The sequence below is a fragment of the Mastacembelus armatus genome, chromosome 18 (genome assembly GCF_900324485.2).
Source record: "Mastacembelus armatus chromosome 18, fMasArm1.2, whole genome shotgun sequence".
Classification (NCBI taxonomy): Eukaryota; Metazoa; Chordata; class Actinopteri; order Synbranchiformes; family Mastacembelidae; genus Mastacembelus; species Mastacembelus armatus.
The window spans coordinates 11,386,364-11,410,059 of record NC_046650.1 but is presented as its reverse complement, the minus strand read 5'-3'; the positions used below and the strand labels follow the sequence as shown (position 1 = coordinate 11,410,059).

The window sequence follows — 23,696 nt, the reverse complement described above, 5'->3', positions numbered from 1 at the left end:
GATGTTGAGATATCCTGCAAGTATAGCTTAAGCCCCAAAATCCCATGCTCTATTGTGCTAAAGGTTCATAGTGTCTGAATGAAGTTAGAGATAAACCTGATGATGTGATGATGCCATCAGGGTTATCTCGGTGCTGTTTTCCCAGCGTCAGAAACCTCCATGCAGGGCGGCAGGCATTAGGCTAAAACCCACTTCTAATGGCAAATTAACATAATGCCAATGTGTAAAATTAGTGGACAGCCCCTTTTAAAGTTACTTATTGTTCAACAACTACCCAGACCTGTCAGATATTGAGTAATAAATAGGAATATAAAGAGAATTTGAAGTGTGGAACATGGCAGCAAACACACTGCCTCCATTTTTTATTAATTCTTCTACAGTATACAAATATTCACACACAAAATGTTCTCAAAAAACCCTAATGTCTTGTAAACATTCATTTTATCCTTGTCTTGCAGTTCTGTCTTCTGTTTTCTTCATTGTGTGCCATATTGTCCATAACCTTTGAATTACATATTTTTAAACAGGCCATTGGATCCTCACATCATCTTGTCATCCTGTCAACAAGACACACCTCTTACATGGCATCACCCCGACATCTCATCGTGTCTCCGCTGACACCTCAGCCACGTCGCCATGAGACCTGTCATGTTAAGTTTACAGTTATGACAACTAGGACCAGGATGAAGGGAACAAGGCAGAAATCACAGTGTGAAGCAGGAGCTCGACATCAATGCGCTCGGTGCAGGCCCAGAGGTGAGAAGCAGGACTGTATTGCATGGGTCAGCTTCGAGCTTAGTGTGTGGTAGGTCTAAGTATCAGTCCTCTTTTGTCCTTAGTGTCAGTCTATTAAAAAAAAAAAAAATCTGGGTAGAGGCCACATTCTCACAGTACAGTAGAGACAGTGTTGTCAGCAGTCAAGTACAGAAACTACATTTTTAAAAAGATCCATTCCTACAACTGCCTTAGACTCACTGGTGCTCATCTGTCCTTAAATACAGCATGAAAATTGCCTTCCACCAATAAAAATAGACCAAGTTAGTGACCTCAAGTTTGAGAAGGGAACAAAAACATGGAAAGAGTATGTTGATATGGCACTACAATGCAGGTAATCAAGTAATAAGGGACAGCTAGATTACAGGTAAAATTATGGGTGTGGGTTATGTCTGCATATTCAATAAGATTTCTTCAGTAAGGATAGTTCATAGGAGCCCTCACCAATATATTTATATTATAAGAACATAATAATGTGAAAACAAATATATATCTATATATAGATATCCACAAACAGTGGCTCTGAAGACACATCAGATAATTTTGGCGCAGGCATTGTGTCTTCACTGCTATTGCCTACGGTATTCTTTTCATCTCTACATATATACTCCATAATATATAGTTACTTCATACGCAGCAGCTGTTTCCCAAAATACCAGGAAACAGTAGTGCAACAAACTTTTAGCAGTTTTTTTTTCCAAAGGAAATTAATCAAGTATGTGAGTTTAAGATTTAAAAAATAGAAATAAATTGTTAAAATATGTTTTAAGATCTTATGTCTGACCTTTTTCCCCCTTTCTGGGTATTACTGTTGTGCTGCTGTCACCAGTGAAAGCATAATTTAAATACTTCAAGCAGGAACAGCAAACATCATTCTGTACTGTACATCGACAGTGTATCACTATACATCATGTGCTGAAAAATACATGTATGAACTGTACCTTTACTACCTTAAGCATAGTGGCTTTTTGGTTTGAACTCAAAATAACATTAATAGAAGACAGTGAACAGGTCATTTGTTTTTGTCTTTCTGGATGACAACTATCATGACCTTTGACTTTTCATTGACCTTTGCAGGTGTCCCAGTGAGGCTAGGAGTGAATAAAATAAAAAGGCTTTATTGAAAAATAAGGCTACCAGTCTGGAGTGTGTAAATGCACGCAGACTGAGCTACATTCCATCTTTGATGACAAAAAGAAGAAAATAAGAGAGAAAATGTAATGTTTTAGTTTACAATGATGTCCATTTTAAGTATTTGGACTAAAACAATGCTTATTTGTCTCTCTCACTGTTTCACGCCGTTTCATTTTTTCTTCTTAAACAGGCTTTTGAGTTTAGAAGAGGAGCGCCTTGTTTTCTCTCCATTGTCGCTTGAGTCCTGGGAGGAGGTGCTCTGCAGCTTATAATCCCTTCCCACACTCCGGCCCTCTGAGTCCAGAGAGGTAAGAGACGGGTAGCGCCCTATTTTGGGCATCATGCTCGCGGGCAGCTGGCTGAAGCTGTAGGACTTCTCTAGGATGCCATTGTATGTGCCCTTTCCCGTTGGAGGAATTATGTTCCCCTGTGAGAATGTTGCACTTTGAGACTCAGGTATGGTGCGGGTGAGGTCAGGTGAGGTTTTATGTGTAAATGGGTGATGCTCCAAGGCTGGTGAGTGTGAGGTGGAGGGGGGTGTGGAGGGGGTGGTGGCTGGAGTGGGAGGCAAAGGAGGAGGTGTAGAGTCCCTGAGACTGCTGCTGCTGCTAGTGTGGGTGGTGGGAGTGGAAACAGGAAGTTCTGGACTCTGGTTGAACAGCAGCAGTTCCTCACGGGAAATCTTGCGGTAAGAGATCTCCGATCCCTGCATGCAGGGGTTGTGTAACTGCTTGCGGCCCATGGAAGAGTTGAGAGAGTCTGTATCAGAGCTGCTCTCCTGAGTCGGTTCCCTGAGAGAGGAGAAAAGATGCACCATGGTCACATTTTAAGTGTCAATTTTGGTACCAGCATGAGTTTAACACTGTTTTGATAGGGAGTGTGTGTTGCTGGCCACAATAGGACCTTGTCCTCAAAGTTTTAGATTCAGAAAGATTAAATGTTTCTCCTGGTTGCTTTGATAAATGTTTGGTTAGTGACTGGCCACTGTCCATCTTGCATTGCACAATGAATGTGGCCAGTTTTTGTCTTCATTGCCTTTAGCAATTAGTAACACTTTAGCAAAGCAAATTGAGAGCAGAGGAATTCAAGTAGATATAAGATCCTGCCAATCAATTATGTAAGATAGTTATACTTGCCGCTTTCAGGGATTAATTAACATTTACTAATATAGCTAAAACAGCTTTCTGTAGAAGTAATTTGTGGATCAAATCCTCACAAAAAGATGATGCTCAATGAGAAAGATGATGCTCAATGAAAAATTCTGCCATTTGACACATCAAAGTGAATGTCTGGATTAAATAGTATATGGAAGAGTCCTAACTATGAAACCATTTCGCAGAGTTCTGGCCACCACTACATACCCCCTCCTATCCGAGCTGAATGTGATATGTTCGTCATCTGCCTCAGGGCGGTAGGAGAGGGGTGAGCTAGCCATGGACAGCAGGTCAGGGTCTGGAGACATCAGTGAGGATTGTGGGGAGCTCAGCAGGCTCCGGCGGGAACGACATAGGCTACTGCTGCGTGTCAGCGAGGGCCGTATTAATGTTGTTGCTGGGGTAATGAGGAAACAAGAGCAGGCTATTGCAATTTATTTTAACACAATTTTTTTAATATAAAGTTATTATATCCTCAGTTGGCTTAGTTACTTGTGAACTGTGGAATGATGGGAGGTGTATCCTCGTCCAAGTCGTCCACTCCTCCTGCAATAGGGTAGGGAGGAACCGACACTCGTGGCATGACCACCCAGCTGTGATCGGAATAGAGGCTGGCTGTTAAGCTCGGAAGACCTGAGTTATTCACAACAGGAAAGCCGCAAAGCTTTTCAATCTGTTGCCAACGGTGCAGCCGCTCTCTGAGGCATGCTGTTACCTCCGACAGGGCTTTTCTGAAAACACAGGAGAAACACTTTTCTTATACTTTAATTTACTTTATGAGAGTAATTTGTTTTCTTCTTCTATGATACTTCTGTCATAGTATATTATAATATGGGATGTGGCAAGTTGACATATTATAGATTGTGCCTAAAAGGTGGACATGTTATAGTTTGTGACTCAAAAGTGGACATAGTATAGTACGTGTCTCAAAAGCGGTCATCTTATAGTTTGTGGCTCAAAAGTGGACATGTTATAGTTTGTGGTTCAAAAGTGGTCATGTTCATGTTTGTGGCTCAAAAGTGTTCGTAGTATAGTTGGTGTCTAAAAAATGGACATGTTAGTGTTTGTGGCTCAAAAGTGGACATGTTGGTTTTTGTGGCTCAAAAGTGGTCATGTTAATGTTTGTGGCTCAAAAGTGGTCATAGTATAGTTGGTGTCTCAAAAATGGACATGTTAGTGTTTGTGGTTCAAAAGTGGTCATATTCATGTTTGTGGCTCAAAAGTGTTCGTAGTATAGTTGGTGTCTAAAAAATGGACATGTTAGTGTTTGTGGTTCAAAAGTGGTCATGTTCATGTTTGTGGCTCAAAAGTGGTCATAGTATAGTTGGTGTCTAAAAAATGGACATGTTAGTGTTTGTGGCTCAAAAGTGGACATGTTGGTTTTTGTGGCTCAAAAGTGGTCATAGTATAGTTGGTGTCTCAAAAATGGACATGTTAGTGTTTGTGGTTCAAAAGTGGTCATGTTAATGTTTGTGGCTCAAAAGTGGTCATAGTATAGTTGGTGTCTCAAAAATGGACATGTTAGTGTTTGTGGTTCAAAAGTGGTCATGTTCATGTTTGTGGCTCAAAAGTGGTCATAGTATAGTTGGTGTCTAAAAAATGGACATGTTAGTGTTTGTGGCTCAAAAGTGGACATGTTAGAGTTTGTGGCTCAAAAGTGGTCATGTTGGTCTTTGTGGCTCAAAAGTGGTCATGTTGGTGTTTGTGGCTTAAAAATGGACATTGGCTCAATTTGGCTCAAAAGTGGTCAAGGTAATAGTAGGTGGCTCAAAAGTGGACATGTTAGTGTTTGTGGCTCAAAAGTGGTCATGTTGGTCTTTGTGGCTCAAAAGTGGTCATGTTGGTGTTTGTGGCTTAAAAATGGACATTGGCTCAATTTGGCTCAAAAGTGGTCATGTTAGTGTTTGTGGCTCAAAAGTGGACATGTTCGTGCTTGTGACTCAAAAGTGGACATAGGATAGTTTGTGGCTCAAAAGTGGTCATGTTGGTGTTTGTGACTCAAAAATGGACATTGGCTCAATTTGGCTCAAAAGTGGTCATAGTATAGTAGGTGACTCAAAAGTGGACATGCTAGTGTTTGTGGCTCAAAAGTGGACATGTTAATGTTTGTGGCTCAAAAGTGGTCATAGTATAGTTGGTGTCTCAAAAATGGACATGTTAGTGTTTGTGGCTCAAAAGTGGACATGTTGGTTTTTGTGGCTCAAAAGTGGTCATAGTATAGTTGGTGTCTAAAAAATGGACATGTTAGTGTTTGTGGCTCAAAAGTGGACATGTTGGTTTTTGTGGCTCAAAAGTGGTCATAGTATAGTTGGTGTCTCAAAAATGGACATGTTAGTGTTTGTGGTTCAAAAGTGGTCATGTTAATGTTTGTGGCTCAAAAGTGGTCATAGTATAGTTGGTGTCTCAAAAATGGACATGTTAGTGTTTGTGGTTCAAAAGTGGTCATGTTCATGTTTGTGGCTCAAAAGTGGTCATAGTATAGTTGGTGTCTCAAAAATGGACATGTTAGTGTTTGTGGTTCAAAAGTGGTCATGTTCATGTTTGTGGCTCAAAAGTGGTCATAGTATAGTTGGTGTCTCAAAAATGGACATGTTAGTGTTTGTGGTTCAAAAGTGGTCATGTTCATGTTTGTGGCTCAAAAGTGGTCATAGTATAGTTGGTGTCTAAAAAATGGACATGTTAGTGTTTGTGGTTCAAAAGTGGTCATGTTCATGTTTGTGGCTCAAAAGTGGTCATAGTATAGTTGGTGTCTAAAAAATGGACATGTTAGTGTTTGTGGCTCAAAAGTGGACATGTTGGTTTTTGTGGCTCAAAAGTGGTCATAGTATAGTTGGTGTCTCAAAAATGGACATGTTAGTGTTTGTGGTTCAAAAGTGGTCATGTTCATGTTTGTGGCTCAAAAGTGGTCATAGTATAGTTGGTGTCTAAAAAATGGACATGTTAGTGTTTGTGGTTCAAAAGTGGTCATGTTCATGTTTGTGGCTCAAAAGTGGTCATAGTATAGTTGGTGTCTAAAAAATGGACATGTTAGTGTTTGTGGCTCAAAAGTGGACATGTTGGTTTTTGTGGCTCAAAAGTGGTCATGTTAATGTTTGTGGCTCAAAAGTGGTCATAGTATAGTTGGTGTCTAAAAAATGGACATAGTATAGTTGGTGTCTCAAAAATGGACATGTTAGTGTTTGTGGTTCAAAAGTGGTCATGTTCATGTTTGTGGCTCAAAAGTGGTCATAGTATAGTTGGTGTCTAAAAAATGGACATGTTAGTGTTTGTGGCTCAAAAGTGGACATGTTGGTTTTTGTGGCTCAAAAGTGGTCATAGTATAGTTGGTGTCTCAAAAATGGACATGTTAGTGTTTGTGGTTCAAAAGTGGTCATGTTCATGTTTGTGGCTCAAAAGTGGTCATAGTATAGTTGGTGTCTCAAAAATGGACATGTTAGTGTTTGTGGTTCAAAAGTGGTCATGTTCATGTTTGTGGCTCAAAAGTGGTCATAGTATAGTTGGTGTCTAAAAAATGGACATGTTAGTGTTTGTGGCTCAAAAGTGGACATGTTAGAGTTTGTGGCTCAAAAGTGGACATGTTGGTGTTTGTGGCTTAAAAATGGACATTGGCTCAATTTGGCTCAAAAGTGGTCAAGGTAATAGTAGGTGGCTCAAAAGTGGACATGTTAGTGTTTGTGGCTCAAAAGTGGACATGTTGGTTTTTGTGGCTCAAAAGTGGTCATGTTAATGTTTGTGGCTCAAAAGTGGTCATAGTATAGTTGGTGTCTCAAAAATGGACATGTTAGTGTTTGTGGTTCAAAAGTGGTCATATTCATGTTTGTGGCTCAAAAGTGTTCGTAGTATAGTTGGTGTCTAAAAAATGGACATAGTATAGTTGGTGTCTCAAAAATGGACATGTTAGTGTTTGTGGTTCAAAAGTGGTCATGTTCATGTTTGTGGCTCAAAAGTGGTCATAGTATAGTTGGTGTCTCAAAAATGGACATGTTAGTGTTTGTGGCTCAAAAGTGGACATGTTGGTTTTTGTGGCTCAAAAGTGGTCATAGTATAGTTGGTGTCTAAAAAATGGACATGTTAGTGTTTGTGGCTCAAAAGTGGTCATGTTCATGTTTGTGGCTCAAAAGTGGTCATAGTATAGTTGGTGTCTAAAAAATGGACATGTTAGTGTTTGTGGCTCAAAAGTGGACATGTTGGTTTTTGTGGCTCAAAAGTGGTCATAGTATAGTTGGTGTCTCAAAAATGGACATGTTAGTGTTTGTGGCTCAAAAGTGGTCATGTTGGTTTTTGTGGCTCAAAAGTGGTCATAGTATAGTTGGTGTCTCAAAAATGGACATGTTAGTGTTTGTGGTTCAAAAGTGGTCATGTTAATGTTTGTGGCTCAAAAGTGGTCATAGTATAGTTGGTGTCTCAAAAATGGACATGTTAGTGTTTGTGGTTCAAAAGTGGTCATGTTCATGTTTGTGGCTCAAAAGTGGTCATAGTATAGTTGGTGTCTCAAAAATGGACATGTTAGTGTTTGTGGTTCAAAAGTGGTCATGTTCATGTTTGTGGCTCAAAAGTGGTCATAGTATAGTTGGTGTCTCAAAAATGGACATGTTAGTGTTTGTGGTTCAAAAGTGGTCATGTTCATGTTTGTGGCTCAAAAGTGGTCATAGTATAGTTGGTGTCTAAAAAATGGACATGTTAGTGTTTGTGGCTCAAAAGTGGACATGTTAGAGTTTGTGGCTCAAAAGTGGACATGTTGGTGTTTGTGGCTTAAAAATGGACATTGGCTCAATTTGGCTCAAAAGTGGTCAAGGTAATAGTAGGTGGCTCAAAAGTGGACATGTTAGTGTTTGTGGCTCAAAAGTGGACATGTTAGAGTTTGTGGCTCAAAAGTGGTCATGTTGGTCTTTGTGGCTCAAAAGTGGTCATGTTGGTGTTTGTGGCTTAAAAATGGACATTGGCTCAATTTGGCTCAAAAGTGGTCATGTTAGTGTTTGTGGCTCAAAAGTGGACATGTTCGTGCTTGTGACTCAAAAGTGGTCATAGTATAGTTGGTGTCTCAAAAATGGACATGTTAGTGTTTGTGGTTCAAAAGTGGTCATATTCATGTTTGTGGCTCAAAAGTGTTCGTAGTATAGTTGGTGTCTAAAAAATGGACATGTTAGTGTTTGTAGCTCAAAAGTGGACATGTTCATGTTTGTGGCTTAAAAATGGACATTGGCTCAATTTGGCTCAAAAGTGGTCATGTTAGTGTTTGTGGCTCAAAAGTGGACATGTTAATGTTTGTGGCTCAAAAGTGGTCATAGTATAGTTGGTGTCTAAAAAATGGACATGTTAGTGTTTGTGGTTCAAAAGTGGTCATATTCATGTTTGTGGCTCAAAAGTGTTCGTAGTATAGTTGGTGTCTAAAAAATGGACATGTTAGTGTTTGTAGCTCAAAAGTGGACATGTTCATGTTTGTGGCTTAAAAATGGACATTGGCTCAATTTGGCTCAAAAGTGGTCATGTTAGTGTTTGTGGCTCAAAAGTGGACATGTTCGTGCTTGTGGCTCAAAAGTGGTCATGTTGGTGTTTGTGACTCAAAAATGGATATTGGCTCAATTTGTCTCAAAAGTGGTCATAGTATAGTTTCAGGTTGTATCGGGTTATGAGGTGGTAATAGTACAGTATGTGAGTGTTTAACCCTCTGTTTAACACTTTAGCCTACAACATGCTGGTCTCCAAAGTCTTGTGAACCAATGCTCTGTTTGTGTTTTATGGTCTTGAGTGAGTAAAAAATTGTAGTTTTTCATTAACCATGCATAACCACTTTTTTCTCAAAAACACAATAGTGTGTAAACTTGCTGCTCACATATTATTGTAGCCAATTTTGTGCTGATTACAGCGTTATCAGACTTTAGACATTATGTTTAAAAAACACTGGAAAAAGCACAAATGTCAGGACATGTCAAAATTTGTCCAGGCCCCAAAAACCCCCTCCGACCCCAGAAGGTTAATTTCTGTAATGACAATGAAGCATTTTTGTAGACTTTGTGATTTTTCACACCCTGAATAATCAAGTGATTTTTCACGCCCTGAAAAATCAGTGCAAAAAATCTAATGATTTGTCACACCCTGAATAATCAAGTGATTTTTCACGCCCTGAAAAATCAGTGGAAAAAAATCTAATGATTTTTCACACCCTGAAAAATCAGGGGGGGAAATCTAATGATTTTTCACACCCTGAATAATCAAGTGATTTTGCACACCCTGAAAAATCAGTGGAAAAAATCTAATGATTTTTCACACCCTGAATAATCAAGTGATTTTTCACGCCCTGAATAATCAAGTGATTTTTCACACCCTGAAAAATCAGTGGAAAAAAATCTAATGATTTTTCACACCCTGAAAAATCAAGTGATTTTTCACACCCTGAAAAATCAGTGGAAAAAATCTAATGATTTGTCACACCCTGAAAAATCAGTGGGAAAAAAAATCTAATGATTTTTCACGCCCTGAATAATCAAGTGATTTTTCACACCCTGAAAAATCAAGTGATTTTTCACGCCCTGAAAAATCAGTGGAAAAAAAAATCTAATGATTTTTTCACACCCTGAATAATCAAGTGATTTTTCACGCCCTGAAAAATCAGTGCAAAAAATCTAATGATTTTTCACGCCCTGAATAATCAAGTGATTTTTCACGCCCTGAATAATCAAGTGATTTTTCACACCCTGAAAAATCAGTGGAAAAAAATCTAATGATTTGTCACACCCTGAATAATCAAGTGATTTTTCACGCCCTGAATAATCAAGTGATTTTTCACGCCCTGAAAAATCAGTGGAAAAAAAAAATCTAATGATTTTTTCACACCCTGAATAATCAAGTGATTTTTCACGCCCTGAAAAATCAGTGCAAAAAATCTAATGATTTTTCACACCCTGAATAATCAAGTGATTTTTCACGCCCTGAAAAATCAGTGGAAAAAAATCTAATGATTTGTCACACCCTGAATAATCAAGTGATTTTTCACGCCCTGAAAAATCAGTGGAAAAAAATCTAATGATTTTTCACACCCTGAAAAATCAGGGGGGGAAATCTAATGATTTTTCACACCCTGAATAATCAAGTGATTTTGCACACCCTGAAAAATCAGTGGAAAAAATCTAATGATTTTTCACACCCTGAATAATCAAGTGATTTTTCACAACCTGAAAAATCAGTGGAAAAAAATCTAATGATTTTTCACACCCTGAAAAATCAAGTGATTTTTCACACCCTGAAAAATCAGTGGAAAAAATCTAATGATTTGTCACACCCTGAAAAATCAAGTGATTTTTCACACCCTGAAAAATCAGTGGAAAAAATCTAATGATTTGTCACACCCTGAAAAATCAGTGGGAAAAAAAATCTAATGATTTTTCACGCCCTGAATAATCAAGTGATTTTTCACACCCTGAAAAATCAAGTGATTTTTCACGCCCTGAAAAATCAGTGGAAAAAAAAATCTAATGATTTTTTCACACCCTGAATAATCAAGTGATTTTTCACGCCCTGAATAATCAAGTGATTTTTCACGCCCTGAATAATCAAGTGATTTTTCACACCCTGAAAAATCAGTGGAAAAAAATCTAATGATTTGTCACACCCTGAATAATCAAGTGATTTTTCACGCCCTGAATAATCAAGTGATTTTTCACGCCCTGAAAAATCAGTGGAAAAAAAATCTAATGATTTTTTCACACCCTGAATAATCAAGTGATTTTTCACGCCCTGAAAAATCAGTGCAAAAAATCTAATGATTTTTCACACCCTGAATAATCAAGTGATTTTTCACGCCCTGAAAAATCAGTGGGAAAAAAAAATCAAATGATTTGTCACACCCTGAATAATCAAGTGATTTTTCACGCCCTGAATAATCAAGTGATTTTTCACACCCTGAAAAATCAGTGGAAAAAAATTAATGATTTGTCACACCCTGAATAATCAAGTGATTTTTCACGCCCTGAAAAATCAGTGGAAAAAAATCTAATGATTTGTCACACCCTGAATAATCAAGTGATTTTTCACGCCCTGAAAAATCAGTGGAAAAAAATCTAATGATTTGTCACACCCTGAAAAATCAGGGGGGGAAATCTAATGATTTTTCACACCCTGAATAATCAGAAAATATTAATTTATTAGGAGTAAAATGTATGTGGACTAAATGGTCATAGTGCCATAATAAAAATGTAGTCAGCTATACTATAGTGTAGTGTGTGATCTGTTATAGACAGAGTAAAAAAAAATACAAATGATCATTATCTCATAACTGGGCCCTAAAATAGGAAATTAAATACACCAAACTAATTGTAACAGAACTTCAAAGGCACACACTCTTAAAAAATTTTAAAGAAAGTTTAACCTTAAATTGAAAGTTTGACTTAATGTGAAAAAAAGTGTAACCCTTTGGCCCTTTTTAGACACAAGCTATAACATGTCCACCTTCTATACTCTGACCACTTATGAGCTACATACTATGAGAGCTTTTGTGCCACACACTATATGACCATTTTAGCCACATAAATATTAGATTTTTCAAGGTTGAAAATCTTAGTGGTTGATCGTTTTTTTAGTAATTGGAAAAAGTTTGAATTGGCAAAAAAAAAGAAATGCTATATAATAAACTAAATTAGACTGTGACCACTTTCAAGCCATGTAGCCAGTATAAATTTTCTTGACTAAAGTGATCATACTACAACAACCATTTTCGACTGACATAAATTTGTTTTCCACAAACATGTGGTCATATAGTAAACTAAAAGTTTACTCAAAAGTGATCATGAAAAATAGCCTCATGTGACTCAGTGTTAGTTATAGTAAAGCTAAGTTTTCGAAACACTGAAGTAAACAACTTTTACAAAAGATATGACACACTTACTGTCATGGATTTTAGACATCATAGTATACATTAATTTAAACTGTCTTTTAGCTTCATGGCATCACAATAATAATGTATGTGAATGTGGTGTTCTTACTTTGCCTCGAGTATCTTGTGGTCCACTTCGTCCAGTGATGAACTGTGGGCTACATGCAGAGTTCCAAAAACAGAACCTCTTTTCTTTTTTATTTTTTCTGCCTGGAACACAAAAAAAAGATTTTAAAGCATTATTTTGTTATATATGTCTAATTGTAATTTTTAGCCAAATAAACAGTTGGTCGTCTTTAAGGTTTGACATGATTTTGTACATGGTACTACAATTCTGGAACGGGTGAAGGAAAGTGTCAGGTGTGAGGTGTGACAAAAGAGTGTCAGCAAGAATGAAAGGAAAGGTGGACAAGACAGTGGTGAGACCAGCAATGTTGTCTGGTTTAGAGACAGTGGCACTGAGAAAAAGACAGGAGGCAGAGCTGGAGGTAGCAGAGCTGAAGATGTTGAGGTTCTCTCTGGGAGTGATGAGGATGGATAGGATCAGGAATGAGGACATCAGAGGGACAGCTCATGTTAGATGTTTTGGAGATAAAGCCAGGGAAGCCAGACTGAGATGGTTTGGACATGTTCAGAGGAGGGACAGTGAATACATTGGTAAAAGGATGCTGAGGTTAGAGCTGCCAGTATGGAGGCCTAGAGGAAGACCAAAGAGGAGGTTCTTGGATGTAGTGAAGGAGGACATGAGGATAGTTGGTGTGGGTGAGGAGGATACAGAGGATAGGGTTAAATGGAGGCAGATGATTCGCTGTGACGACCCCTGAAGGGAGCAGCCCAAAGGAAAAGAAGATGACAATGACTAAAATTCTATCAGATCAAATCAGTTTATAAGACACAACTTTTCTCTAAGTTAAACTACTCAATCACAAATTTTGAAATTAGTTTTTCAAATTAAAATGCCAAAAAATCTCACTGCTCAAGAAATTAATCTGCAGAATAATCATCAATGACAATAAGTCAGTCTTCAGGGGTGAGTCCTTCATGGTGAGATTCACCATAACAAAATGCATCAGTAAAGTTCTACTTTTACTTTAATACCTGTATAATAAAAATACATATGCAATGCATACCTAACTTTCCTGATAATTCTAGCATATTTTTAGGTTCACTAACATTTTCAATACATATTTGCACTTTTGCTTGAGTAAAGGATTTCAATACTTCTTCCACAGCTCTCATGAACTCAAACACCAAATTAATTGATTGTTTTAAAATCTCTGTACTGTAGAGAGTTCTTACAGTACCCCAGCACTAAACCAGGCTAAAAGATTTAACAACTTGCAACTTCACAATTTCATTCATTTAAATAATGGAAATCAGTGAGTCAATCTAGGCAAGATTGGATCCAATTTATGCTTAGCTGGAACTCATCTATCCAAATACATGCATGCTGAATACTAAGCACAGAAACAACCCTCTGTCACATGTAAAAATAATACTAAAGGCCTTGAAATAGTATGTGCCAACAAAATGTCCCATGATGCATTGCTACAAGCAGTGGCAGAAGAAGTAATGGGATCCTTTATTAAAGTAAAAGTAGCAGTATGACAGTGTTAAAATACTTGGTTATAACTACAAGTTAAAATGTTACTTAAATATAAAAACATATTTTTTTGTCTTTTCAAAGACTCGTAATCCTAACTGTACACTTAATCCAGTGCAAGTCACATAATGTAGGAGCATCCATGTTTATAATACTACATTAAAAATATAAAAAAGTTACCTCGTCTTTTGCGACGCACAGCTGGAATTCAGCATTCTGTTTCTTTATGTTGTAGTACTGCACCTCCACCTCATGTGTGAGTTGAAGCCACTTCTGAAGAGCTTCAGGCACCGACCTCTCTGACTGCATCTCCTTCTCCGCTCGCTTCAGAGCCTTTCGCACCTAAACAGGAGAAACATGATCCATTAAATTCAGTGTAAAATATATAGTCTTGCATTAGATCGTTGATCAAGTATAGTAAGTGCGGCAGGTGAATGGTCAGTCTTTGGATTTTACATCAACAGCATTTATTCAAACTCTTAAAATTTTAATCAAACTCAGAAAATTAACATGAGGAATACTAATCTAAAGGTAATTTAGTGGCATTAATGCATACATTTGCAATAATCTACAGTGTTGTTCCATATAGTGCCCGGCAGGAGATGTAATAATGAAAAATCTGTGTACAAACAGGGACAATTTACAGTCTGGGAAGCCCCACCTGCACCAACTCCTCCTCAGCGTATTTGAGGCGACTGAGCTCACATTCTGCACCTTCTCGCAGCTCTCTGAGCCTGTGAGCCTCCTTTTTGGCTCCGGTGATCTCATCCCTCATTTTCTGCTCAAGGTTCTGCTTTTCCACTGCCACTGTCCGGTTCTCCTCCTGAGCTTTTTCCAGCCTGGGAGATGAGAGGAAACAAGTACTGGCAACTTAATGTACATGTAAACATACAGCTTTAACTAAAATAATTTTACATTAAGGAACTTAAGACTGAATAAAACCACCCATCCATCCCTCCATGAGTTCCTCACCCTATCTCTAAGGGAGCGCCCGGCCACCCTGCAGAGGAAGCTCATTTCAGCCGCTTGTATCTGCAATCTTGTTCTTTCGGTCATGACCATAGGTGAGAGTAGGAACGTAGATTGACCGGTAAATCGAGAGCTTTGCCTTCCGGCTTAGCTCCTTCTTCACCACAACGGACCGGTACACCGACCGCATTACTGCTGCTGATGCCCCAATCCGTCTGTAAATCTCGCGTTCCGTCCTTTCCTCACTCGTGAACAAGACCCTGAGATACTTAAACTCCTCCACCTGAGGCAGGATCTCTCCCCTGGCCTGGAGATGGCAAGCCACCTTTTTCCGGTTGAGTACCATGGTCTCAGACTTGGAGGTGCTGATTCTCATCCCAGCCACTTCACACTCGGTTGCAAACCGCCCCAGCGCACGCTGGAGATCCTGGCTCGATGGAGCCAACAGGACAACATCATCTGCAAAAAGCAGAGATGAGATCCTGTGGTCCCCGAACTGGACTCCCTCCGGCCCCTGGCTGCGCCTAGAAATTCTGTCCATAAAAGTAATGAACAGAACTGGTCACAAAGGGCAGCCCTGCCGGAGTCCAACGTGCACTGGGAACAGATCTGACTTACTACCAGCAATGTGAACCAAGCTCCTGCTCCGTTTATACAGAGACCGGATAGCCCTCAACAAAGGGCCCCGGACCCCATACTCCTGGAGCACCTCCCACAGGATGTCACGAGGGACCCGGTCGAATGCCTTCTCCAAGTCCACAAAACACATGTGGACTGGTTGGGCAAACTCCCATGAACCCTCAGGCACCCTCGAGAGGGTGTAGAGCTGGTCCAGTGTTCCACGGCCGGGGCAGAAACCGCATTGTTCCTCCTGGATCCGAGGTTGGACCACTGGCCGGATCCTCCTCTCCAGCACCCTGGCATAGACCTTCCCTGGGAGGCTTAGGAGTGTGATCCCTCTGTAGTTGGAACACACCCTCTCGTTCCCCTTCTTAAAAAGAGGAACCACCACCCCGGTCTGCCAATCCAGAGGGTACTGTCCCCGAACGCCACGCAATGTTGCACAGGTGTGTCAGCCATGACAGCCCAACAACATCCAAAGACTTGAAGTACTCGGGGCGGATCTCATCCACCCCCAGTGCTTTGCCACCGAGGAGCTGCCGAGCTACCTCAGTGACTTCGGCTTGGGTGATGGATGGATCAGCCTCCGAATCCCCAGCCCCTACTTCCCTTATGGAAGACGTGTTGACGGGATTGAGGAGGTCCTCGAACTATTCCTTCCACCGTCCGACAATATCCCCAGTCGAGGTCAGCAGCTCCCCACTTCCACTGTAAACAGTGTTGGTAGAGCACTGTCTCCCCCCTTTTGAGGCGCTGGACGGTTTGCCAGAATCTGGTAGTCCTTTCTCCATGGCCTCACCAAACTCCTCCCATACCCGAGTTTTTGCCGCCGTCAGCTGCTTCGGGAGTCCCACAAGCCAACCAAATTTGGTAGGACTCCTTCTTCAGCTTGACGGCATCCCTTACCTGCGGTGTTCACCACCGAGTTCGGGGACTGCCGCCACGACAGGCACCCGAAACCTTACGGCCACAGCTCCTAGCCACGGGGTCGACAATGGAAGTGGAAAACATGGTCCATTCGGACTCAATGTCCCCAGCCTCCCCCGGGATCTGGTAGAAGCTCTCTCGGAGGTGTGAGTTAAAGACCCCTCTGACGGCGGGTTCGGCCAAACATTCCCAACAGACCCTCACAGTACGTTTGGGCCTGCCAAGTCTGTCCCGCTTCCTCCTCCGCCAGCGGATCCAACTCACCACCAGGTGGTGATCAGTTGACAGCTCTGCCCCTCTCTTCACCCGAGTGTCCAAGACATACGGCCGAAGGTCAGATGACACGACTACAAAACTGAACTGTAACTGAATAAAACCATTTTGTCCTGGTTTTCTGTCTGGTTTACATTACTCAGTTGTTTTACATTTTAATCCAAATCTGAAGGTTTCTTCTCTCACCGGCCCTGCAGGTCCAAGAGGCTTTGCTCAGCATGTTGCAGGCTTTCCAGATCCTTCATCATCTGAGAGATGTGCACCTTGCTGGACTTGTTTTGCACATAAGCAAACCAGCAGCCCCCGACACCGATCACTATGGAAACCATCAGGATGAAGTCTTTCATCCAGTTATGTTGTGGACCTGCGGAGGACGGAACAGAAGAAAGATCTTTGGCTTTTGAAACACATTATGAAATTAAAAGTGAGGGAGTACAACTAATGCTATAAGTTTGTATTAACAGGTGTTTAACTTTAATGAATGATGATGTTCTTTGAACACTGTGCATACGTACGGAGGGGAGGGCCAAAAAGCACTGCATCTAGTGCCTTGAGGTTTAGTTTTTGTTTATGTCGCTGGTCTAATATCTTCAGCTGCATCGACATAAACGACGGCTCATTTGCTGCTATTCTGAAATGTAAAGAGAAAGAACATTTTGTATTTAGTAAATTGTGCTTTTCTATGTGGTCAGAATTAAATTATTTTGGTCTTCAATGGTCATTGTAATTGTCCACAGCCCCATTAATGTTTGCTGTTTGACAAAATGTCTCCAGTGTTTTTAAACTAATAAACTAACACATTTAAGGCCATTTAAAAAAAAAAAAAACTCTTTTGGCCTTGAAAAAAAAAAGTCTACAAGCCCTTACAAACCTTTTCTAATAAAATATGTAAGATTCTACCTGTTTCTGAGCAAGTCACTTTTCCCTGTGTTGCCCTTTACAACCAGCAGTGGGCAGCATCAGAGTAATGAAAATAAAGCTGCTGGGTTATAACCAAGCTCATAACCACACTCCACTGTCACCGATGGTAAAGCAAAATAACATCTCGACTAGAGGCAGAAATTCTGACAGTGCAGCACAACATCTCATCTTTGTCTTCTTATCACTATTATTGATGCAGGGATGCACAGTTCAGGTTGTGTATTACTGCTGCTGCGAGCAATGAAGTCATTAGGTGAGCAGTACTAACCGAGGCAAAGTGTTCCCAGTGACCCGGAAGTCCCGGAAGTTCTTCTCATACTGCGGCAGCTCCACAGACTCTTTAAGCCATTGCACCGTGTCCTCCATGGTCCAGTTGTGGACTTGAAAAAGGGGATGAAAGGGTGTTACCACTTTACTTTTACAGATTTAGCTGTTTGTTTTTTTTTACATTTCACCAATGTTTGAGCCATTAATATGAAAGCATAATAGACTGTATATTATTTACTGCCAAGGCCCTGGAGATAACATAAGACTGATATTACATTATTCCCAGTCATGTACACACCAATGCCAGTGCTGCCATGCAGCACATTGTCCCGGTCATCAGGCAGACACAACCATTCAGCAATGGAAGGGTCACCAGGTGTAAGATGGTGGTTAGCATCTTACATAAGGACACCTATGTGCTATCATAAACTTATACACTACTAGTCAAAGGTCTGGGGTCACTTCAGTTTTGCAGTTGAACATATGAAACATGCAGTTTAATAGGAATATGCTGTACTCATGCAGATACTGTACAGACAGATTTGACAAACTGAGCCACCTATAAGAACTGTGTTTTAATTTACTTCCACTGCTGATCTCTGAGAGTTCCAGTGATTTTCAGTTTTAGTGACATTTTTTCACCTTTTGCAGTTTGAACAAAGTAAATGTTCATAAAAGCAAACTAACAAAAAAAAAAAAAGGGGTGACCCCAAACTTTTGACTGGTAGTGTATTTTGATCACTCTCTCTCAATCACTAGCACATACTGGCTGGGGATGATAGATCAAAGGGGTCTGGGTCCCCAGGTGTTTTATGAAAAGACCAGCAGACCAATTGTATCTCAAATTCACTGAATTAACTGAAGAGAAGAAGCAAATGAAACTTTTCTAAAGATGTAAACTGCAATAAATCTACAGCCTTCACTCTCTCATTTACAGGGAAATATGATTAGTTTGACCAAAGTGAAAACTAAAGAACAAAAAGACAAGAAACCACTTGAAACCTGAATGACTTTGTCTACCCCCCACCCTGAATCATCCTGTAGAGAAAATACCAGGTGATGTAAATACAGTGTTAAGTGTACGTGACGGAATTGACTTGAGTTTTGGAAAAACTGGAAAGTCACTTCAGGGATAGCCAGTGGCGTTTTGTTACGCTGTTACAGGAGAACGTCAGGAGTCGATGAAGAGGATGCCCACACCTGCTGATTATGTATTACAAGCCACACCTGTATCATGTGACCTGGTGTGTTTAAAGAGTTAAAGAGTCCCAGTGCTCTCTGTGCAGCCTAAGAAAGGTCAATGGCTCTGAAATCTTTCTATGTGGGGTACAAGGCTTTAAACATCTAAACCCTTCAGCTTTTACTTTAACTTTACATTAAAACTAATTGTGTCGTCACTTGTGTTTTTCTCTATCCTCTTGCTTCAGTTAGTTCTTTTCTACTTAACTTGAATAACTTTGGACAGGGCAATAAATGTGTCAGTGTCACAGGCAACTTGTTTGCTTTACCTTCAGACGTCTTCCAGCCCTTCCACAGCTCTTCCACGGTGATGTGCTGGTCTTCACGGTGCAGGTTGCTGTGTTTGTTGGTCTGCTGCTGCTTCATGTCTTCTATGATAAACTAGAAAAGGAAGGGAAACAATATTGAGCTTTGCACCCTTTTCAGAAACATAAGACATATATTTGTGTTAGTTTCCAGCAGTGTAAAAGGAGTTTTTCCTCACTAAAAACCCTTGGGTAGATACAGATGGCTGTGCTGGCCATGTCTGCTTTTCACAGAGAGCTGTCTTTGCCTTAAGGTTTGGCTTTTGGATCACACACACGCTTTCTTTTCACACAATTTCCTTTTAAGGGACTTTAAAAAGAGAAAAGAGACCCATGGTGGAGACACCACTTCCACCTGTGTGTGTGTGCACGATTGAGTGTGTGTGTGTGCTGTGAGTTTCCGGCTGTCCTCCTTTGGTAGCTCAGAACTAAATGCCCCTGCAGAGAAAGCCACAGCAAACAAACCAGCACAGGACTGCCAGAGGTCCAGTAGCAATGAAGAAGGCTGACTACCAAACGGCTCACAGCATTCATCCTGAAGCCTTGGCATGAACTAAAAACTCCATAACTCCTGACCAATTCATACACCCTCCCTGCTTCTGGTAAACAATTAGGCCAATTAGCCTCATACACTGCACAGTAACACCCACTCAGTGTGTTGCCACATAAAAATATAACTGTTTTAGTAAAATATACACTTCAGGTGTATTGGAATTAAAAGGTGCTCCTATGATTTGAAAAAAAAAAAAAAAAGTTTCTACTATTACTAGCATCTACAGGTCAAGGTTAGCATAGCAAGCTACTAATTTGCAGCTTTGAAAGGTTTCACATATCAACACCCGCCGGGCCTGTTTGCTTCCTGAGAAAACACGTCAGCAATGAGACGACAGGATTTTAATCATGTAAAACTGAACTTTGTAGCTGCAGCTGAGGGTGTTTTGACAGTTCACACTGTGATGAATCATAAACAGATCAATTAGTTTCACATCTGAGTCAAAAAGGATAAACCAGCAAATCCAGATTCCATCACAGCTTGAAAAATGTCACGATTCAAAGACAGATGTTTTGCTCGACTCCACCAAATTCCTTGGACAGAGTCCTGAAAACAACTGTATTTTTCATGCCATGCAGACATAACCAGCATTTTCACAATCCACCAGTGCTTTCACACATCTCCACTGTGTGCACAGAAAGACGGAAGGAGGGCTGTGAGTTTAACATTGAATACATAATGAAAGTCTGGTGCTGACAGGCTGTTCACTACAAATGCTTCCAGCACTGAACACAGCAATAATAATAATAAAAAAAATAAAAAAAAAATCTCTTGTGATCAGGCAAGTTCCTCTGTGAGATGCACACACACACTCAAATATAAATGTGTTCTAATCACAGATTTAAGAGATGGGAAGTCCGATACTTCAGATGTCACACTGAAGAACACAAAAGACAAAATCTTGCTATGCTGGAAAAAGCACAGTAACAATGAACAGTGGGAAACATCAAGGAATCACTAAAGTCCTAATAGTCATATACACATCTGAATTGTATTCAATCCATCCAATCGTCATTAAGACAAGTTAGGTTCATACTGACATGATGACAGGTGATATTACATAATAAAGTCATTAGTCCATCAATGTATCCTGCTTCTGTTTCTAACCATGTTATTTCATTAATCGCTACATAACATCCACATAAAACCAGTGGAATTGATGTCTGAGCTCGCTGCAGCTGGAGGGTTGGATATACTGAACATAAGCCTAGACAAAGGTTTTAATTTGTGTTTTCTAGGTTCCCAGATTTGAGTCTGAAAAGCTCTTTCACCACATGAGCCGTGGACCAAATAGTGAGAGGCCTAAAAACATTGGTAAAAGGTTTTCTTCTTCTTCACTTTCTTTCACAAAACAAATGCTAATGAGTCGACTCTGACGTAAAGCCAGGAGCCGAGAAAAAGGGCAGACAGTCTGCTGAGTCACTGGAGGGACCACAGCGTGTGCAATACGAGTCCAAACAAATGTCTTGCAAAGCTTTTAATGCTCCCTGTTCTGAATGAGAAATGGCGTCGTGCTGGCAGAGATGCAAATGTGGGCGACATTTGCCAGAGCACACGGACAAGAATAGAAAAAGTCCGATGAGTCAAAACCATTAGTTTAGAAGCCTGTCAGTTTTTGCCCCATTTTCTCCTACCTGCCTCATACTAACCTGTGTCTGAACTGTTTGCTGAGTGAGTCTGAGCTGCTGTTTTACTACATGCTCACTGTGGCTTATGGGAAATGAAGTCCTGCTGGCAAAGTTGCAGATTTCAAGGACATTTGCCAGAGCAAAAGAACAAGAAAGCACAGATATTCTTTCTTTAATCTAAAATAGAAGTTAAAACAGTTATTAGCTGCCTTTACACCCGATCACTTTATTATCTGTAACTGATCATTTGCCAAGGATCCAAGTATAATAACTGCACTAGAGAGGTTACTCAAAAAAATACAAAAAGACAAAAGGCTGCTTGATTAGAGCATTCAAACTTTTCACTTATTGATTGAAAGGCTGCGGTAGGAAGCTTGAACTTGTGGGCAGAGCAGCTTTGCATATGGTGAAAGGCATCTTTACAGAGGCACATAAAATAAGAGGCTAACCACACATATACTGTATAAAGGCAGCTCTGTGGTTTAGATAGCTGTGATAACGTCTGTGGTGTTGTAGCCTGTTAAAGTCAAAAGAGGAGAAAAAAAAAAAGCACTACTGGACTGTAAATGTGATGGTGGCCAATATTCAGTCCTGAACAGACAACAATACAGAGACAGTCTCTATACGTACACACAGAGGCCAAGCACAAACAGGGTATGACACACTGGCATCCAGACTAGTAAACAAAGACACATTTGTTCACATCAAATTCCAGACTGAGTTGGCTCAGTTTGAGACTCTGCCCATAAGGATCTTTCTCTTCAGTCTCACTGGGACTCTATTCATGCCCTGGCTGGAAAGATCACCTGGGTGGAGCTGTGGCAGGATAAAGCTCCTTGTCAAGGCTTTATACCATGTGTTCCTGAAACATTAGCTTGTTCTTTGTGCCCAGGGTGTGAAACTTTGAAACTTTGTGCCAGGGGCAGCTGCCCCAAGGCTAACTCTGTCGGTCGCTACCGTTGGTGCCGTGCTGAAGTCCTCAAGGCTACATCGCAGGGAGCTGGTGCAAAACTAGAGGCTGATAAGTCCTGACACCGTCAAGACTCATATACTCAAACAGGACAAAAAAAAAAAATCACCAACTACTAGAAGACCCACAAGGATCCCTTCCCCAGCTGGAGCCTGGAAACTGACCACGGACCTGGGCAACAACTCAAATTCTCATTGCCAGCACCATGCTAAAACCTGATCTGGTCCTCAGTCAGCTCAGAAGAAAACAATAGTGGCAGCTCAGTAGTCGCAAGAGGATCAACCCCTGATGAAAAACCTGAAACTCCCAGTGACCCCAGGTAGATCAGATCTACTGCTTCAGTCCATCTGTCCACATATACTTACAATTCACTTATCTCTTATCATAAACCCTTAAATCATTTCAAAGAACCAGCAGGAAGAGGACAGTTTGAGTCACTGTTAATAATACATCACGTGTTTGTTTGCTATCCCTAAGTTTGATAGAAACATGATTAAACAGGCACTTCAAAGTGATAAATATTAGTTTTGACATGCATATGTTACTTAGAGTATCATCCTACATGACAGCTGAGCAGTCTGCAGTGTGAAACCAAAACTTGCATGATAAAAGCTCCCTCATGTTTTTATCCTGAGAATTCAGAAATGCTTTGGTGAGGCCTGTCTCTCTGCTCCACATCAAAGTGGGTGTCTAGTTTTTAACAGAGCGGGACAATGTGATGTGTGGGTCAGCTTTATAATATACTGTGTGTCTCTCAGACATGAACATGTTACCCTGCATGAAGTGGAGATCTATAATATTCAACTTTAAAGGGTCAGTTCACTCTAATTAGTAAAAAAAAAAAAAAAAAAAAGGGTTGTCTCTATTGTATAAAGTGATGCAAAGTGTTTTCACATATGTCTGTCAAAATCTAATACACTGAAGCAGGAGTGGGTCATGTATATAGTATAAAGGATACTAACATATATTCTGACCTGGCATTTTATTTTCTGGTAAATCTATTTAAAAATGTATCAAGACACAACAACTAGAGCAGAATACCTGAATCCAGCAAATGAAATATCTGACAAATGCAGGCACTTCATCACATTTATACACAAATCAGAAAAATCCAGTACCGCTATAAAGATGTCCCGATATTAACAGCATAACAAAACCTCTGACAGCTGACAAATCTGTATTGGCTCATACTGTTTATCATCTGTGAGGTCTGTGAGCAAGGATTAGAGAAATAGTTCAACATTTACTGCTTGGGTTGTGGTTGAGACGAATAATAACGCTCTTAAATCTGTATATTAAGTATGAAGCTAGAACCAGGAGGCAGCTACTTCAGCCATGGATGGATTACTGAATGGGCCTAGCAGGCACAGGTTCAGGGGGCCCTAGAGGAGAACTGTGTAGGCCTGTTAACCTCTCAATGGGAAAGTCTACAAACAACAAAATGCAAAACAGCTACAAAGAGAAAGAAAACAAGCAAGTAGTGACTAAA

General features: G+C 40.3%; 1 protein-coding gene across 3 annotated transcripts in view; it reads right to left on the bottom strand.

Moving 5' to 3' along the window:
- Positions 1 to 319: 319 nt before the first annotated feature.
- The window catches only part of stim2b (stromal interaction molecule 2b), a 44,317-nt gene continuing 20,940 nt past the window's right edge, over positions 320 to 23,696 (bottom strand). For all 3 annotated transcript variants that reach the window (XM_026329919.1, XM_026329908.2, XM_026329928.2), the window contains 10 exons: positions 19,021 to 19,132; positions 17,514 to 17,625; positions 16,840 to 16,955; positions 16,511 to 16,688; positions 14,196 to 14,373; positions 13,715 to 13,876; positions 12,041 to 12,141; positions 3,555 to 3,793; positions 3,270 to 3,459; positions 320 to 2,699 (listed from right to left, as the gene is read on the bottom strand). In XM_026329919.1, the coding sequence (XP_026185704.1) occupies positions 2,078 to 2,699; positions 3,270 to 3,459; positions 3,555 to 3,793; positions 12,041 to 12,141; positions 13,715 to 13,876; positions 14,196 to 14,373; positions 16,511 to 16,688; positions 16,840 to 16,955; positions 17,514 to 17,625; positions 19,021 to 19,132 (2,010 nt within the window). In that variant the 3' untranslated portion in view covers positions 320 to 2,077. The remainder of the gene's footprint in view (positions 2,700 to 3,269; positions 3,460 to 3,554; positions 3,794 to 12,040; positions 12,142 to 13,714; positions 13,877 to 14,195; positions 14,374 to 16,510; positions 16,689 to 16,839; positions 16,956 to 17,513; positions 17,626 to 19,020; positions 19,133 to 23,696) is intronic.